This window comes from Calidris pugnax, unplaced genomic scaffold (genome assembly GCF_001431845.1).
Source record: "Calidris pugnax isolate Ruff unplaced genomic scaffold, ASM143184v1 scaffold41, whole genome shotgun sequence".
Taxonomy (NCBI): domain Eukaryota; kingdom Metazoa; phylum Chordata; class Aves; order Charadriiformes; family Scolopacidae; genus Calidris; species Calidris pugnax.
The window spans coordinates 6,330,879-6,349,377 of record NW_015094509.1 but is presented as its reverse complement, the minus strand read 5'-3'; the positions used below and the strand labels follow the sequence as shown (position 1 = coordinate 6,349,377).

The window sequence follows — 18,499 nt, the reverse complement described above, 5'->3', positions numbered from 1 at the left end:
GGGTAACGGGAAGGGTGAGGGGGGGCAGCCCCGGCTGTGCCCCGGCGGCGGGGGCCGAGCTGGGGAACAACAGGTAAAGGCGGCTGAGGGCCGGGTAGGCCGCTCCGGCGGGAACTCTTCAGAAGGAGACTGAGGGAGGGGGGGCGGGAATTAAAAAAAAATATTAAAAATTAAAATGATTGTTTGCAGTGCTAGAACAAGCCCTGACCGGTCTGCTTATTATAACTCACTCGCATGCCGGAGCTTGCAAGGTAATTGTTGGGAGTTGGGTTGTTCCCCCCCCCCTTAATTAAGGAGCAGGATTAAGTAAAAGATGCTTAGTTATGAACAGCCCAAGTGGGGGTGTCGGAGCAGAATAAGGTACCCCCATCCCTGTTTTATCTCTGGTGGCCCTGGAAAAGCCTTATCCCGGGTCTGGCACTGGTATGGAAGCCCCAGAGGGTCTCTGTGCAGCCTGGCAGTTGGGAGCCCAAAACCACTAGGATGTCCTTGCAAATACGTTTCAAGGCCATAGCTGGTTTTGGCTGTAGATTGGTTTGGTGTTTTTTTGTTTTTTGGGGTTTTTTTATTTTTTTTTAAAGCGAGTCGGATGCTGCGGTTACAAATCTGGAATCGTGGCTTAATGATAGATATGGTATTAGCTTTCTTCTACGGTCTGAGGCAAATCATCTTGTTGATCAATAATGAATATGTAATAAGCAGGTGGAAAAAAAACTTTACTTAGAATATATAAATCGGGAGGTTTACAAAATACATTAATAGATTCATTTTTTCCCCCCAATTCAACATTTTAGAGCATAAAGCAAGGGGAAGAGAAAGCTGAAGGAATCAAGACTAAATAAGATTAGCGTCGCTCTGCTAGCAGTAGCATTTAAACTGTAAGATTACAGTCCTGATCTCACTGGCTGCAGTGTCTTGGCCCTTTTTTAAGGATTTTTATGTAATTGCGTAGTCTTACTACATATGTAACTAGAATGCTCTGAGTGAGCATCTCTCTGTTTTGAATAATATTGAAACCCGTGGAAAGCTAGTCCTCTCTGCCTTGATAGGAAAATGTTTTGTTAGTGCTGTAGCTGATGTTGACTGTTCACTTTCATTCGAATTGCACAAACACTGGCCTGAGAAACAGCAGGGGGTTTTGGTGTAGGATTGGCATCATCCCTTAAGTTTTGTAGTTTAAAAAAATCCAGTTTAAAGTCACTGGTTTCGTTCTTAGTAGTCCTTATCCTGTAACCATGACTTTTGCATACATTTCAATCCGTTTTTAAAATGGTCTTTGGAGATTTAAAAAAAAATAAATAATGAAAACGCGTTGGTTTGAAGCCAGGGTAAGACTCATGACCTGGAAACACGGTGGACTCTGAGTGCTCGTTTCAGTTGGTGGCTGTGTCCTGGTGCACCTTCAGCACCTGCCTGGAACTCTTGTTAACTGGTCTGGTGGTGACATGTGGCTCCCAAAAGCGAGGAGGAACCCATAGAGCTTTCTGAAATGTCGGACATCTCTTCACAAGTTGAGGATCTCCTCCTGTTTGATCGATCCGTGAGCAAGCTTACTAGGTAGCACTTCAGAACTGGTCTTCAAGACTTAAAAAAGATAATCTGCAAAACAAAATTTTGTGGAGCTGTCGCGTGTGTCGGGGTAGCTCCAGTTTCCTTGCCCTGTCAGTTATCCTTAGTGAAAGGATCTACGCGAGCTGAACCACGTTTTTAGCTAACAGGCAGTCAGTATCTCTCTCCCTAGCGCAGCTCTAGACGTAGAGGGAAGCAGAGTTCTTGTGAGGTGATGGGCTTTTGCTTCAAAACCCCTTTCTGCAGAACTTCCTTGCTTAGCATCACCTGACTGGTGTGGAGCTGGAGGCAGAGGAAGGAGGAAGAAGCCCTGTGCACTCCAAACTACCACCTGTGTGAGCATTAATAGATTTATCCCTGTAATTATCTACTGTGCCCAATATGTCATCCTGAGCTTTAAATTAGAGAGGCCATGGTTGGAAAGTAGCCCTCCTCTGCAGCTGAGACTAGACTTTTCACACAAAGGTTGGGACCATTAGTGCTGCTCCCTATAGTAAGGTGCTTATTCAGCACTTTTGTCATTTGGGGGTTTATTTTTTTTTTTTTTCAGGCTTTCTTAGTTCTTAACATAGTTTTCTCAGTTCTCTGACATAAATCACTAAATGTTCTATTTCCCTTACCCACCCCCTCCCAGGTCAGGATAAAAAAAAAAATCTTTTTAAAAAAAAAAAAACAAACACCACCACAAACCAAAGCACAAATAAGCGAAACAAACCCCAAAACAAACTCATTTCTCTTTCAGCCAGGTGAGCTGCAGGTGGTTCCCTCTTGTTTCCGCCCTTTGAATGCCAAGGGAGGAAAGCGCGTGAGCACCACGAGGAATTTCTGAGGTTGAATTATGTGGTATCTTCCACTGCATCACTGTCCTGTGGGGGCAAGGAGGGAATTGTAGGTTAGTCAAGACGTACTGCAGGGCAGGGCACTCTACTTATCTTGCTGAACTAATATATTATTAGATTATTTTTTTTTTTTTCAAGAAGGAGTGATAATAAAGCTGTAACCTCGGTATGTCAGCAGCAGAAAATTCAGTTTCTCATTAAATGTGTCCTGAAACACCTGGTGTGTACCTGAAACTTTCCTACCACCCAGTCACATCCAACATGATGGAGCTTTATGAGCTGTCCTTAGATGTTGTAGTTAGCCTGAAATTAAAACTGTCAAAAAAAAAAAAAAAAAAATCTTACCAAAGTACATCTGTTAAAGTGCTTTGATACCTTTTTATTTAAGAAGTAATGAGCAGCCATCTCTGAGACAATGCCTTTAGTTTCATTTTCAACCCTGCCCCCTCCGCCCCCCCAATATGCTTTTCTTTAAACTTGATTTTGATGGTTTTTGCTGGTTTATTTTTTGGAGCTCTTCCAAATGCACTTTTTCTTTAAGCATGGAGGTTGCAGTGCCAGGATACCTCCGGGTTTCTGCTCCTGTAGCAAATGTTATTTGCTGCAGCACGGCTCTGAGAAGCAGCCATTATTCCCTCGCTATCTGCAGTTTGCTGAGCCAGCAGGACAGGAATACCTGGTAGCTGAGCAGCTCCAGTAGTGAGGCTGGAGAAGTGGTTGGTGGTGCCTGTAGGTGCTCACACAGAACATTCTGCTGCTTTCAAAATCCAAAGTCACTCAGGATTTTACAAGTAGGCTGTTGCTTACAAGTAGGGTATAGAATATTATAAATGTCTAGAAGGGTGTAGTTGCCAATTCTCAAAATACTCCAGGCTGGTGGAAAGCTGAAAGGCTGGGGTGTGTGTCTCTTCCCTTCCTAGTATCCTTCAAGGTACTGTTTGCTTTTCCTTAGTACAGCTGCCCCGTGCCCAGCTGATACGGTTGAGAAGTCGCGCCTGAATTGGAGAGAACAAAGCCAAGAAGATCTGTAACGTGATTGTTGCTTTTCAGAAAAGCAGCCTCAAAGCTGGGATTGAGCTGTAGGGGTGTCTTGACAGGGAGATTGGTATTGGGTCTGCTGGACATGCTGGACATTTTATTGTCCCAGCCAGAAGGCCCGCCAGCTGCTGGCTGTGGGAGCAGTGGGGCAGCCAGCTTATGGCCAAAACCCCCTGCTGCAGCCTTGACTTGGCCACTCGTGGCTAAGACACTGCTCTTCCCATCATCCGCATCTCAAACCTGGCTTCTGCAGTGATCTAGTAGGCTTGAGGTTGTTTCCAGTTGCCGAAGTGGATGTTTTGAGGGTTGGGGTTTCATCTTCTGTGTGTTTTGTTTGCTAATACCTTGTAATATCTCCTCTCTTGCGTGTGGCAGCCTTGTATTGAAAATAGGATATCACGGTACTGCAAAATATTGTTGTTCTTCAAAATTTTTGACTGGATGCTGTATTTTCTCAGAATGTGATCCTTCAGAAACGGAAAAAAGTCAGAACACCACTTTTAAGTTACCTGGTATTCCTTAAGGGTGTTGCAAAGTTCACTTGCTCAAGTAATGGCCCATCAGTTCTGTGTGATGACTTCAGAATTGCATTGCTGCGTAGAAGTTAATTTTCTTTTGTGTCTGAAATAATTCAAGTATATTGTATGTAATTCTGGGACCCTCAAGGTGTCCACCTTCCTTCTGCTGCCTCTCTGAGTTAAAATCAAGTATGGGTCCAGATTGTTTGTGGCTTAAGTAGCAAAGAGAGAGAGAGCACCAAACAGCAACACTGCTTCTAAGGTTTGGGATGATTTTTGGACCTGAAGGGCTGGCAGGGTTTCTTAGATCCCTCCAGCTTTATGACATTCACTTTAGTGAAGGAGTGATGGGTGCTTTCTTACAGACTTGGGCTTGTCAGCTTTGATAGCAGCCCATGATTTTCCCTCACGACCCCTCCAGCAGATACTGCTCTGAAAGTAGGTTGATCTCTCAGTGCTTCCCACAAGAGCTTGTTAGCTGCTTGGATGTAATGATGAAATCATTTATTGAAGTCCGAGGCTAATCGTTTCAAATTATTAGTATTAAATAAAAAAGTTAACTGTGAACTACTAAATATGCCCATTCCCTGTTTGCTTACCTGAAGAACCCTGAACTACTCGATGAAATAAAAACCGGTGCTGCTACGTGCCAAATGATTGTGGTAATAAGCTTGTGAGAGGTTGCTGTGTTGAATTGTTTTCATTCCATGGATTCTTAAGCTGAGAAGGCTCCTGAGTGTTTCCTCCCCGATTTGCCGTGGGCTCAGGACCGGCGAAGCCGAAATCTGCTCTTCCATGTGGGCCTGAGGCCACTGTCCTCTCCTTTGTGTTACCCTGTCTTAAGTGACTTAAAAAGTCCTTGTGCATCCGTGATTTGGATCTTGGACAACAGAAATATTTGGAACCCTTGCAAGCAGAAGCTCTGATGGTTCAGTTCATCTTTTTTTTTCTTCGAGATAGCATAAATCTGCTGTTGTAGCACTCAAAAAAGAAGCCATTTACACCACTTCCCATTCAAGACCTGTTAATCCTTAACAGAACTTTTCTGTGTTCTTACCTGTAGTAGTTGATACCATAAGGTAAATAGTTGACTATGTTTCAGTCTCTCCTGGTATTTGTAAATGCTGGTGATGGTTCTTCTGTCTACATTGTCTCTTGTTGTATCTTCTGCTCTTTTTTTTTTTCCTTCAGAAGCCAGTCTCTCATTGCTGCTAATCTGTAATGGCATCGCGTTGGGTTTTTTTTCCTCCCTTTTCTAAAGTCTGCAAAAAGCTGGTTTGAAATTAAAGTTGCATCCACAAGCCTTTTATCTGATCTACTTTTCTGGGGCTATTTATGGTGTGTTTATGTTGCTGGTGTGCTTTATGTACAACTACATGAAGTTGATGTTGGCATACAAAGAAGTTGTGGGGAAGAGGAAAGAAAACTTACGTTTGTCTTACGTTTATGGTAATTATTTACTCAGATTTTTTTTTTTTTATAAATACTTTGGGTTTTTTTGAGGCTGTGACTGTTAGAGACTATGTTTGCTGACGGTGTTTTAGGATTCCCTGGTTGGTTTTTTTAATTGAGATTTCCTGATCTCTTGCAGCAGAGCTTCCTCCTCCGTACACTGCCATTGCGAGCCCGGATGCCAGCGGTGTTCCCGTAATAAACTGCCGTGTGTGCCAGTCGCTCATCAACTTGGATGGCAAGCTACACCAACACGTTGTTAAGTGCACAGTTTGCAATGAAGCTACGGTAAAATGGATATATATTTTTTTTTTAACCCTTTTCTTTTTGTGGAGGGAGGTGGGGGGATGTTGGAGTGCATCCTTGGTAGAGCTGATGTCCTCACTTAGAGTGGGTGAGTCCTTTCCCACCATCCTCCAAAGGACCTCTCAGCACAGCTGGCTGATAGTGTAGATGTTCAAGGGTGGCTGGCACAAGGATGGTCATAAGCAATTAGAATGGATCTTTGCATTGTCCAGGCTATGCAGGATGTGTCCTTCTGAGGCAGAGGACACACAGCAAAGGTTTAAGTAATTATGCTTCTGTAAAGAAGGGTAATGAAATGAAGAATTGAATTATTTTAAGAATGGAAAAAACAAAAAACCTCATCCACACCTTTCCCTGGATGTGTGCTTTCCTCCTGCAGTACTACTCAGTCAATATGTTAGCTTGCTAACAAACCACAACACAACAGTTTTGAAATGCAGAAATTGTAGGTTCTGTTCCAGTGATCACAGACCTTTTGGCTCCTCCTCCCCTTCTCTTAATTAAAGTCTTCAGCTTTTGGCCTCTTGCCTTTTTTTTTCTTTTTTTTTTTTTTTTTCCCCTTCCTGCCAGTGTTAGTTTTGGGATCTGGTACCGCAGCACTCCACAGCTACTGGGGGCATTTGCATGAAAAAGACTGGTTTGGATTTATTTAATGAAAAGAACTTTAAATTAAATTATGTCCAGAAAACAGGAAGCCTTAAATCTGCAGGAAAACACTCATGTATATTTTTTTTTTTTCCACTTGCAAGCGAGAGTAGAGAACCTGTGGTTAATACTCACTTTCCATGGTAATATATAATGTTTCAGGCCAAACAAAGTATCTTGCAGCTTTTGAGACTTGTGATTTGCTGTATGAAAGGGACCCAGAAACTTGAGTCCCAGCTTGGAGAAAGATGATTTCAGTCCCATTTAAAGTGAGATTACAGTTCAGCGATGGCTACGTATTCTCTTAGTGCCTGAGAAACAGACTGTGATCCTTTCACTGTTGAATAAAGCCATTGTACCAGGCAAGGAGGCTTTCTTGATGTTTTGACTGTTTTTTTTAAAAAATATCACTACTTAAGCTCACACGTTAAAAAATAACTGAAGTCTTGAATTCGTTGCTAAAATATTATTGTTTTTTTCTGTTAGTTTGCAGGATCTCTTTTTGTTCTAGCGAGGAAATCTGCACTTCTTTCTCCGTGCAGAGAGAGAAAACTTCCACTTTTGTCTTGACTTTCCCGTTTCCTCTGTAAGAGGAACTGTATTTCTCTGTTAGCAAGAATTTGCCACTGAAGTTGTTCTGCTTTGTCATACTGTTATGAGGAAAAAAGTGAATTACCATGACTTCTGATGTGTGTTCTCTGGTGGTGCTTTTTTTTTTTGTTTAGCCAATCAAAAACCCTCCTTCGGGGAAGAAGTATGTTAGATGTCAATGTAATTGTCTCCTTATCTGTAAGGATACGTCTCGGAAAATAGGCTGCCCAAGACCAAACTGGTAAGAATAAAAAGCTGTAAGTGCCTTGAGATAGTTTTCTTTAAAGCAGTGTTGCATTGAGTATTTAAAACTAAAAGAGGCTCAAGCCTGTGCTTCTGTACATGTACACTCACAGAGCGTTACTGAATTACTGCACAGATAGGTTGTGGTAGTCTCAATTTTGAATTTCTTTTTTTAAGATTAAAGAGGAAAAAAATGATTCTTTTCTGCTTAGTTGTAGTCTCAAATGTTTTCCATTTTAGCTACATTTTAAGGAAGAAATGGTATAAAGAGCAATGGAGGAGAAAATAACATCTTGTTTCTGGGACTTAACATTCACAATTTCTTGCCAACTTAATTACTGTAAACAGGTTGCTCGCTTTGCCTGGTTCCAAGTGGAGTCTTAAGAATGAAACAGGAGAGGGAGCAGTAGGTTGGCTTCAGTCCTGTCCTCCCTTCTTTGTTACACTGAGTTTTCAGTCTCCTTTTGGCTCTGAAATTTAACTTACACATTTGTTCCAGCAGGAATAAGTGCGATTGCCACAGTGTGTGTTCTTACTCTTGGGCTTAGAGTGTCAAGATCCCGGTGGGGTAGGAGTCATTTGCTCATGAGTTGAAGGCTAGATCTACAGCTACTTGAAGGAAAGCTCTACAGCACCTAGTGCCCTAGTCACCAGTCTGTTGGCTGTTCTGCTTTTGAAACACAGTTTAAGACTTTGGGTTGTTGTTTTGTTTTGTTTTGTTTTTAAAAAAAAACACACTAATGCAGTGTTGGGGAAAACTTTAGAACATTCCAAATATTTTGTCAGAGTGAAAAAATGTTCATGGGATACTTCAGTTGTAATAGGTCTCATGATTGGTAACCAGCTGCATCAGAAACTCCTTCATTTTATTAAAATAATTTCAAAAGCATATATCTCAGCGGTTTCCCTAAGATACCCTAATTTTGCTTATCTTCTAAGAAGATAAATATATAGGCTATTTTGAAGGAGAGAGTTGGGAGTGTGCCCTAAATAGAAGGTTCCGGATTAAAGAGAGGCCACCCAGAATATAAATTTGGTTGTATATGGGGAGAGGTGCATTGCAGTTTGAATAATGTTTCATTTTTCCTTTTATGTTTTTCATGCTAGGCTCAGTCTGCTTTGAGTTGGTTAATTGGGTACTGTCATTTTGGACAGACAAATTGTATAATTAAACTGGAAACACATTGAAGATAAAAGCAAATACTTACAAACTGGTTTGGTTTTTTGTGTGGGTTTTTTTTTTTTTTTAAAGTAAACTGATTGCATTTAGTCAACCTGGGGTGGTTTTCTTCTTTAATTCACTCCATTTGAGTGGAATTTTTACCAGTAGAAATGTGGGCATGCACCTTATATTGACGTGGTTGTTAGTGGTGTGGGCAGGAGAGCCAGGTTATGGAAGAGTCCTTACCCTTTCTACATGTTTCACGTGGGTATGTGCATTCCAGTCCATGGGTTTGCTCAGCCTGGGGGTTAAGATGTCATTTTCCTGAGGAGTGTTTCTGCCACACGATGGCAAGTCTTTGATCTCTACAGGGTTCTGGCTTGAATGGCTGATCTTACAGTGAAGGAGAATGTTTTCAAAACCGAAAAGGAAAACACTTTGGAGGGAGACCAAAACTGGGTGCATCATCTGTTTAAAAAGCAGATTATAGTTTAAAAGTGTAAAATGTTTGGTAGTGACTGAGCTAATGGCTCAAACGCCGTCGTCCTTCTCTGTTGCTGGCTTAATTACGTTGTGCATCTAATGTTCTTAACGCAGTAGACGCATCATTACTCTCGGTCCAGTAATGCTGATCCCAGAAGAGCAGCCAGCTCAGCCTGCCTTGCCAGTTCAACCAGACGGCACTCGAGTGGTGTGCGGGCACTGTGGAAACACCTTCCTTGTAAGTAAAGCACCAGATCCTCCTCCTCCTCCTCAGCTCGCTGTGCTGTCCCTCAAGCTATTTGTTGTAATCGCTTCTGAGAGCATATTGCCTCACTCTGTGGCATCACTGAGGAACAAAAGCCTCTGTGCTCATGTTGCTGTGGACGTATGGTCTGTATGTTATCTCTACACACGTTTCCAGAGAACTTGAACAGTCTTTTTGTGCAAAGCCCAAAGTCAGTCTTATTGCTTAGCCACGTGAGAGTGTGTGGTGATGGAAAAGGAAGTACTCTTCCAGGTTCTGCTGAGGCTTGCAGTGATGGTTGGGTTCTGCAGTGGCTGGGAGAGCAGTTCCACCATTGCTGTGTGGACCCCTGACAGCTCTTCATTACAGCACTTGACATCAGCCTGTCTGTCAGTTGGTACACAACTGGAGATCCTGGGTTACGTGTGCAGCTGACAGTTGATCTTGTTTTTTGAATTGAAAGGACACAAGAATACTCTTTTTTTCTGTCAAATGGTTTGCAGCTTTTTACATTGTAGTGACAGGACAAGGGGTAATAGTTTTAAATTAGAAGAGGGGAGATTTAGATTAGATACCAGACAGAAATTATTTCTTGTGAGGGTGGTGAGGCACTGGAACAGCTTGCCCAGGGAAGCTGTGGCTGCCCCATCCCTGGAGGGGTTCAAGGCCAGGCTGGATGGGGCTTGGAGCAACCTGGTCTGGTGGGAGGTGTCCCTGCCCAGGTCAGGGGGGTTGGAACTGGATGATCTTTAAGGTCCCTTCCAACTCTAACCATTCTATGATTCTATAAGGGCCTGCCATACTTGAATTTTGACTTAGGAAGGTTCTGTGCAATATGCAAGGAAGTTAGCCTTAGTTTCATCATCTTGTGGTGCTTGAATGTTTATCAGGTTTGTGAGTGATGGGAAATGGCTAAGATAAGTGGTACAGCTGAAGGACCTGCACTGTCACCAGAGTGGTGTTATGTTCCTGAAACAAAGGATTGTAAGATACAGAAAGGTCAGAGAATCACAGAATGGTAGGGGTTGGAAGGACTCTCTGGAAATCATCTAGTCCACCCCCTTTGCCAAAGCAGGTCCACCTGGAGCAGGTTGGACAGGAACACATCCAGGCAGGTTTTGAGTATCTACAGAGAAGGCGATGCACTTGGATGGAAGGAGAATACTCAAGGGCATTTTGTGAAAGTGGGGAGGGGATGGTGCTCCATGTTGGCTTCTGTCAGCAGTGAGAGAAGGATTCACTTGTGGTAGGCTCCATAATGGAATAGTCTTGTGCCTTCAAATGTTTACTTCAGGTTTATGGATCAGTGTGTGATCCAGCTGTGCTATTGTGGGTTAACTGCTACAGTAGATGGGGGAATGCAAAGAGCAGCAGATGGCTCTTTTTTTTTTTTTTTTAAAGGTGAGCTAGGGATTTGATTATGAATTTACAGGTAATATACTATCTGAGAAACCATTAGATGTTTGAGAAATATTCTATCTACCAATTCTGCCCATATATTAAAAAAAAATATACTTCTATTATAACTCTTGCTGAAGAAAAGTAGTCTGTAACTGGAGATACTGGAGATAGCTGGAGTGGGTGTTGTTTGCTTTTTTGTTTTTCAATGCAAGTCTCTCTGTTACCTTAACTAGTGAGAACATTGTATGCAATACAGAATAATGTAACTAACAGAAAACTACAGGATCTATGGAAGAAAAAGGCCATCTCAACTATATATTCTAAACCAGGAATCTTATTAAAGGTTGCCTTTTCTTTTAGTGTATTTTTTTTTTAAAGTAGCATTTTACAAACAGCTAAGTACTTGCATGAACACTGTAGTTTGATACAGAGTCATAATTTAATTTTGTAATGCAATTATGCTTTTTAGCAGAGCTTTAAAGCTGCCCAGGCAAAAGCAGTGCTGTAGAACAGTTATAGTATTAAGTTTTAATGGCACGTCTTAACACAAAAGACTATCACTACTATGTGATTTTTAATTTTTTTTTTATTAGGGACAGTGTTATGAAGTAAAACTCTCATTGCTGAACCATTGGCCTGGCTTTGGGGGATTTCATAAGCATGAGAGTTTCATTCGTCTGTGTCCCCTATTCTCTTTCTGCAAGTGTAGCCCAAATTAATTCTGTAGTTTACACTATGAACTTCTTTAGGTGAACGTAATGGGGGAGGGAAGGAACCCCAAACCCATAAAGGCTCATTTTGCCCATAACTACCAGATGATGCCCTAAAGGGCTGCGTTTTCTTACTTTGCATTTGTGTGTGACTTCAGATCTGATGAGTGCTTTAGGGAACTGCATCCTTTTGAACTTCATAGTCCTGCCTGCCAGTAAGACGAGTTTACCACTTTGTGGTACGTTGAAAAGAAACCCTCAAAATCATTAGAAGTTTGAAGCTTGTATTCTTTTATGCTGAATTATCAAGAAACAATTTTTTTTTTTTTTCACACTACACAGCTTTCCCACAGCTCTTTTGCTTCTACCTTTTCCCGTTACAAAGTTTGAGAGTCTGCAAATAAAAATTTTAGTTGAGAAAAATCAGGAAATTCCTTAGGTTTGAGAGTGAGCAGAAAAGAAAAAAAAAAAGTGCTTTAGCCAGCCTGGAAACTCTGCTTCTGTGAGGGTATTTCTGCCCTTTGATATTTCCACATTGTAAAGCAAATATGTCATGCTAGATGCGTCTCTCAGCAACTCTTTCCAGCAGCTTCCTGATCAAGATTTTAGATGAGATATTAGGAAGAAATTCTTTACAGTGAGGGTGGTGAGACACTGGAACAGGTTGCCCAGAGAAATTTTTGGATGCCCCATCCCTGGAGGTGTTCAAGGCCAGGCTGGATGGGGCTTGGAGCAACCTGGTCTGGTGGGAGGTGTCCCTGCCCATGGCAGGGGGTTGGAACTGGATGATCTTTAAGGTCCCTTCCAACCTGAACCAGTCTATGACTCTATCTCTTTTACTTAACCTGGCAGTTAAACAATAAATAAAATAGACAAACAGAGCTAGAATCCCTGGAGTGGAAAAGTCAAATTGTCAGTTGCTTGTTCTGTGTTCTTTTAAGACTGTCAACTTGTTCACCACCTTTCTAAGAATTTCTTTTTTTGCCATATGAAAGCATAAGCATGAGCTGTGCTTTCCCTGCCTTTTCAACGTGGGGGGGTGTTTTTTCCAAGTTCTTAAAAGCATGCTCCATGCTGTGGAGAGCTTCCAAGTTTCTCTGCCTCAGCTGGGAGAATGCCTTAGTACTGAAGTGATCCTGGAGCTGAACTATCTCTAGTTATTCACGTTTTGTTCATCAGATATTTTTTTTTTTTTTTCTCCTTGGTAACCCAATAGGAGTCTTTTCTGTGTTAAGGTTTGCACTGTTGATAGCAGATTTGGAGTTCAGATAAGCAGTAGAATAGAAAAGGGAGGCCAGGCCGAGAGTGGGCCTGTCCCACTGAATCGCAGCCTGACCTGGTTTGGGCTTTTTTTTGGGCTTTTTTTTCATTCCCTGCAACCCTTCTCCCAGGGCCCTGTGACCCAGATGATTTGTGGCTGTCGAGGCCCAGTTGGCTTGGGAAATGGTGGCAGAGGGTGGGGGGATGGCCCTGTCCCTGTCCCCCCGCTGTCAGAGAGACCCTCCAGGACAAGAAGCTGTGTGAGCCACAGGCTGTAGGGGAAGCACTGCAGTTTGCCAGTTGTGCTCGGTCAATTTTACATGGTTTTTTTTTTTAAAACTAATCAAGTATGAAAAATATTCCTTCTAGAATAATTGAATAGAAGGGACTTTTAAGTTCTCTGGAAAACTAATAAATGTTTTAATCTGCAGAAGTATTTTGCTCTCCCAAAGGACATGAGGGGAGTGGAGGGAAAGTTTTTTTTGGCAGAAGCAGTTCTATGTAGGGATGTGTGTGTATATATGTCTCTTTTTTTTTTTTCCTCTGTCTTTTATTGAATGCATTGAGAACTATTTGAGGCTCAGAAGGACAAAAAAGTTTGACATATTCTTCTAGTAAATCCCTTGATGGATGTCTGTCTTTATCCACAGTCGAAACATTTAAGAGCTCTGAAATCTGTATCTGTTTCAGTACATTGAACCAGGGATTTGGGCTGTTGTTTATTATATTCTTTCAATGGGAAAAATACAGTTTGTGTTGTTGACAGGGAGCTACATTTCACACAAACTGTGACCTCAGGTTTTCTTAACGCCATGAAGCAAGATCAGGTACTTTAAATCACTCAGGAATACAAGTGAAAATGCTAGCTTTAACCATGTTTTAAACTACTTGTTAAACCCACCCAAACTCCAAGAATTAGAATGTGCACGAAAATAAGCTTTTCCTAGTGTGCTGCTGTGATCTGAATTCTTGTAGTTTAAATGTTTTGTTACATTTTTGCTTTTTTTCTGCAAATATTTTTGATGTGCACGGAAGGCATCGTAACAGTTAGTTCTTCTCTTACTTCCAGGTAACTCTCAGTGAAAACAGATTTTCAATGCCTCTTTTTTTCTATCAATATTCAGAGCCCAAGTGCATTTGAGTTTGTATCCATTACTAATTATGGCTAATGATCAGAAATATGAAATAAATGCCTAGAAAGATCATTGAGTAGCTTTGGAAATGGAGTTGCCTACCCTGGAATAAAACTAGTGTACGGATGTGAAGTTGAATGACAAATGCATAAAACATAAGTCCTGGATTTAGATTTGCTTCTATTTTTGGAATTGCAGTTTAAAAAGCTGAAAGATGCCTGTCTCCATCCCTGCTACTGACAACTGGGCCTTACCCCACTTCTGCTGGGTGGAACTAAGTGAAACAGTAGTTTTTGACAGGGCTGCAGGCAAATAGCAGACTCTGGCAGGAATGTGGAAGTAGAATTAATGCTCCTTAAATGCATTGCTCAGCAGATTTCATTTGATTAAGGGATAAAATACAACTATGCTAAATCAGTTTGGCCAAGTCTCTGTAAACACATCTTAAAGAACAACTACGTAACTGGTATTGTAACTGGATGCTTCAGAACCAGGCAAAAAATGATGGGTTTCTTCTTAATGGAGAATCAGCCCCATTAGAAGCAAATAAAAATGAGGGAGACCTTCAAAAGGCAGGAAAATGCACTCTTAAGTATTACAGATCAGAATCTTGTTCACAGCAAAACCTGCTCGTGCTGGCAAGGCATTGCAAGCCACATCCTCTTCCTTTGCACATAAAACCATCAATTTCTTTGCAGTGTTTGAAGTGGTGCTGTGCTGTGAGTGCGTCCTGTGCTCCGCTCCAGGCAGGGCTCTGATGTTTCCTTGGGGTTTGGAACACTTAAAACAACACCATTCACTTTGGGGGACCGACTCCTGATTTCTCACAGAGATAGGGAGGTTCCCAATGGAGGCATTGGTGGTCTGTGCTGTGGCTTCTTCCCATGTTAGTACTTTGCAGTGTGACTTTTACATAAATTAAGAAGGGCTTACGTAGATTTTTTAAATAAATTAAGAGGGGAGGGGAGAGGAGAATTATATTCTGCCAAGAAACTGTGCTAACTTCCTCCACTTAAGAAAGGCAGCAGGAGGGAGCTGCAATTAACAGTGTAACTGCTCACAGAGCAAAGAACAATCATCTTATTCCCCTTGTTCAAGGCAAACAAAATTAAAATGCTTGTTTAATACTTCTATTAGCACAGAATGAATCTTAACAAAAGCTGCTGTTTTTAAATGAGTATATGACTCTGTACCCTCTGGTTGAGGTGGTTCTAGGCATTAGTTCCACCAAGGCTGTTTGCCAGGTTAGTGTGTGACCACACCAGGTACAGTTTATATACCACCTTATTAAAATATCACGTAACTAGCCAATAATTTTCTCTATTTTATATTTATAAAACTTACCAAGTAATCAACTTTCTAAAATACTCTTTAGCTAATCTTTCCCTGCACACTTAGTTTTTACAAATGATGCAAGGGTTGGGAAAAGACGGGAAACTGCATCTCTCTGTAATTGTGCCAAATTAAAAAGACGTTTATTTTGATTCCTGGCATGTTCATAGTCATGGAAGGAAGAGGAAAAAAACTGTATGAATATTATGTTGCCCATAATGCACGTGGGGGTGGAACCACATGACGTCAAGCGAATCCTGGAATACTACAGCAAGTCATGGGAAATGTCCACATGGAAATCCCAGTCCGACGTTGCCACTGTCAAAAGGGCATCCCAGTTTATGGGTGAAAGCAAGAAACAAGGCAGAGAAAGCCTGAGAAGCAAAATGTTTTCACAGTGACATGTAGCATGAAATACAACAAATGTTTTTCTCAGGCCAGTTTTTCAACCTTTTTATTCTTTTTTTTTTTTTTTTTTTTTTTTTTTTTTTCTTTTTACAGTGGATGGAACTGAGGTTTAACACGCTAGCAAAATGCCCACACTGCAAAAAAATGTAAGTTCTCTGAAAGCAAGGTGATGAAAATTAACTGTTCAATAAGTTGCCGGTGTTTATTCCGTGAAAAGTCTTTGGAGTTAAAAAGTGTCTGCTGTGCTGATTGTTTTGCTGTGCTCACCTGAATTTCAAGGCTTAAGAGCATGTAATGTGCATGTCAATTCTCCACTCTTTATGCACAAATCAGTAACTTCGACAAATCCAACCTGCATTTATCAGAATTCTCCGATTGAATTGCTAGAGGTAAAAATAAGCTGCTAACAATAGACAGGAATGGGTTGCTAAAATTAACAACTTATGTCCTTGAAATTTTACCACTTCGCGCAGTTAATCACATGTTGTATTTAAATGTAGAACTGGAATCAGCTTATTGTAAAAGTTGGGAAGGAAATAATCTTAATCTGAAAGAGGTTTTACTGATTTCATAAACTCAACAATTAACTTGTGTTAAGGATTGTCTTCATGCCTTTGCTTGTTTAGCGTTTATGAATTATTGTGGAAGAGCTTGTCTACTCACTTGCTATTACTTCAGTAAGAAGGAGAAATAGAAGACAAGAACTGGAAGAGTTTTTTACGTGTTGGGTTTGGTTTGGGGCTTTTTGAGTATTTGCTTGGCCTTTCTTACCTGGGGTGAGGAATACTGGGTTTGAAGTGTTGTTACGAGCTACGCTGCCAACGTACTTTAAATTTGTGAGGAATCTCAACCACAGAGTGAGAAGTAAGACTTAAAAAATATTGCTTCGGAGACTTTCTTGTCCTGCTTATTTCAATATTTATCTTCCTTTGATAGGCAAGTGGGATAAATGCATCATGGGTGTTGGGCATGGCCTGGCCTTCAGCACTGATTGACATCTTTTTCCTGGACTATTTGATACAGAAGTCAGTGTGGTGGCACATTTCACCTCCGGAGTGTGGCTGAGGGGGTGTGGAGGAGCAGTGAGTGTCTTCTAGTTTGTGTAGGTCAAAGTCAGGGTCTTGAGGAGATGCTGCTTTGCAGGGCTGGTTTCACTGATGGTAATTGCTTTTCAGGTTTCTTTTTCAGTCTTTTCAGTTCAGGCTGGTGTTTAGTGGTTTGGTTTGTTTTTATTTTTTTTAAGCTAATTGCCACTATATTTTATATTTTATCATGTCACACTTGATAAATGACCTCAGCTTTTCTCTTGGCTCTCCTTAGGTACAAAATGATTTGCTGTTTAAGCTTAAGAAAAACAACAACAGAAAACAAGCCAGAAACCCAACTCCAACAACAACAAAATAAACCCCACTCCAGACAACAGTCCAAAAAGTCATACCGTGTGATCTTTTGGTCTGTCGTCTTGTGATTTATGTTGCTTGTATTTTAAAATCTGGCTGGAGTGTAAGGATTTCTTCGTATTTTTGTCTGTAGTGCAAAACATGTAATAAAACCAGAGCAGCTCTGAATGGGGGGGGACTCTGTCAGGAAGTGACGGGACAAGGGGTAATGGTTTGAAATTGGAAAAGGGGAAGATTTAGATGAGATACCAGAGAGAAATTCTTTGCTGTGAGGGTGGTGAGACACTGGAACAGGTTGCCCAGAGAAGCTGTGGATGCCCCATCCCTGGAGGGGTTCAAGGCCAGGCTGGATGGGGCTTGGAGCAACCTGGTCTGGTGGGAGGTGTCCCTGCCCATGGCAGGGGGGATGGAACTGGATGATGTTTAAGGTCCCTCCCAACTCTAACCATTCTGTGATTCTAATACAACCCAAACTTTAACAAATAGGCATTTTTGCCCTTGGGCTGAGGATGCGAACTCTGGAATATTGTAATTCAACTTGGAAGGAGTTGCTTGGTGTCTTCCTGCCTTTGAGACACGATGGTCAGGAGCTCTGCGCATCCAGCAGCATAAACATTTCTAATGCATGGATTTAGGGCACAGCATGGGTGAGGCAGAGCTGGGAGTCATGATGGAGGAATAAATGACCGCAGTGACCTGCTGCTGCCTATCAGCCCTCTGTCAGAAGTCATGGTACCTGTCGCTGAGCAGCCTGAAGGGATGTGGGGGCTTTTATTTCAGTTTATTAATGCAAAACTTCTTTCATTAGTAGCTGACTAGTCAGACGCAAAACTATTCATTCCTTCTGTTGACTCAGTTGATGGTTGTCACTGAAAAAAAGGATCCTGGAGACAGGCAAACGGCAGGAAGAAAACAGCTGAGACTTTCAGAGAGGGGCGACAAAGATGGTGAGGGGTCTGGAGAATAAGTCTTATGAGGAGAGGCTGAGGGAGCTGGGGTTATTCAGCCTGGAGAAGAGGAGGCTGAGGGGAGACCTTATTGCTCTCTACAACTCCCTGAAAGGAGGGTGTAGAGAGATGGGGGTCGGTCTCTTTTCTCAAGTCACAGGCGACAGGACAAGAGGAAATGGCCTCAAGTTGCACCAGGGGAGGTTCAGGCTGGATATTAGGAAAAATTTTTTCACTGAAAGGGGTCTCAGGCATTGGAATGGGCTGCCCAGGGAGGTGGTTGAGGCACCATCCCTGGAGGTGTTCAAAAGACGGGTTGATGTAGTGCTGGGAGGTCTGGTTTAGTGATGATGCTCCTTGTTTGTTGTGTGGGTGTCTATTTTTGTCAGTTAGGTTGACGGTTGGACAAGATGATCTTTAAGGTCCCTTCCAACCTAGAAGATTCTGTGATTCTGTGATTCAGATTGTCGAGTAACTTTTATGATTTTTGTTTCAAACATTTTCAAAAGTGCAGTGAATCTCTGCAGACAGCTTGCTTGTGACCACGTGTTTGGTTGACGGAGACTAGATCTTCATGTGAAGAATGCCTTGTAAAACTGCAGGGGCTGTTAGGAGTTTTTATACAGAAAAGGTCAATAATGAAACAATGTTCAGTGAAAATAAAGCGATGGTGCCCAGAGTGCAGAAATAAAGGAATCTTTCAGATCTGGATGTTGGGGAAAACAGGGTCTTGGGTTTCTAGTTTGTTTTTAATCCCATCTACCTGTTGCCATTGTGGTCACAAATGTATTATTTTGTGACATACTTTTCTTTGTTTG

General features: G+C 41.7%; 1 protein-coding gene across 2 annotated transcripts in view; it reads left to right on the top strand.

Annotated features, from left to right (window-relative positions):
- The window catches only part of TMEM55A (transmembrane protein 55A), a 25,356-nt gene that overhangs the window by 521 nt on the left and 6,336 nt on the right, over positions 1 to 18,499 (top strand). Inside the window, exons 2-5 of one of the 2 annotated variants that reach the window (XM_014965639.1) lie at positions 5,559 to 5,704; positions 7,093 to 7,199; positions 8,961 to 9,084; positions 15,428 to 15,480. In XM_014965639.1, coding sequence (XP_014821125.1) covers positions 5,559 to 5,704; positions 7,093 to 7,199; positions 8,961 to 9,084; positions 15,428 to 15,480 — 430 coding nt within the window. Of the gene's footprint in view, positions 1 to 5,555; positions 5,705 to 7,092; positions 7,200 to 8,960; positions 9,085 to 15,427; positions 15,481 to 18,499 lie in introns of both variants that reach the window. The other variant, XM_014965638.1, reaches the window with a different exon arrangement.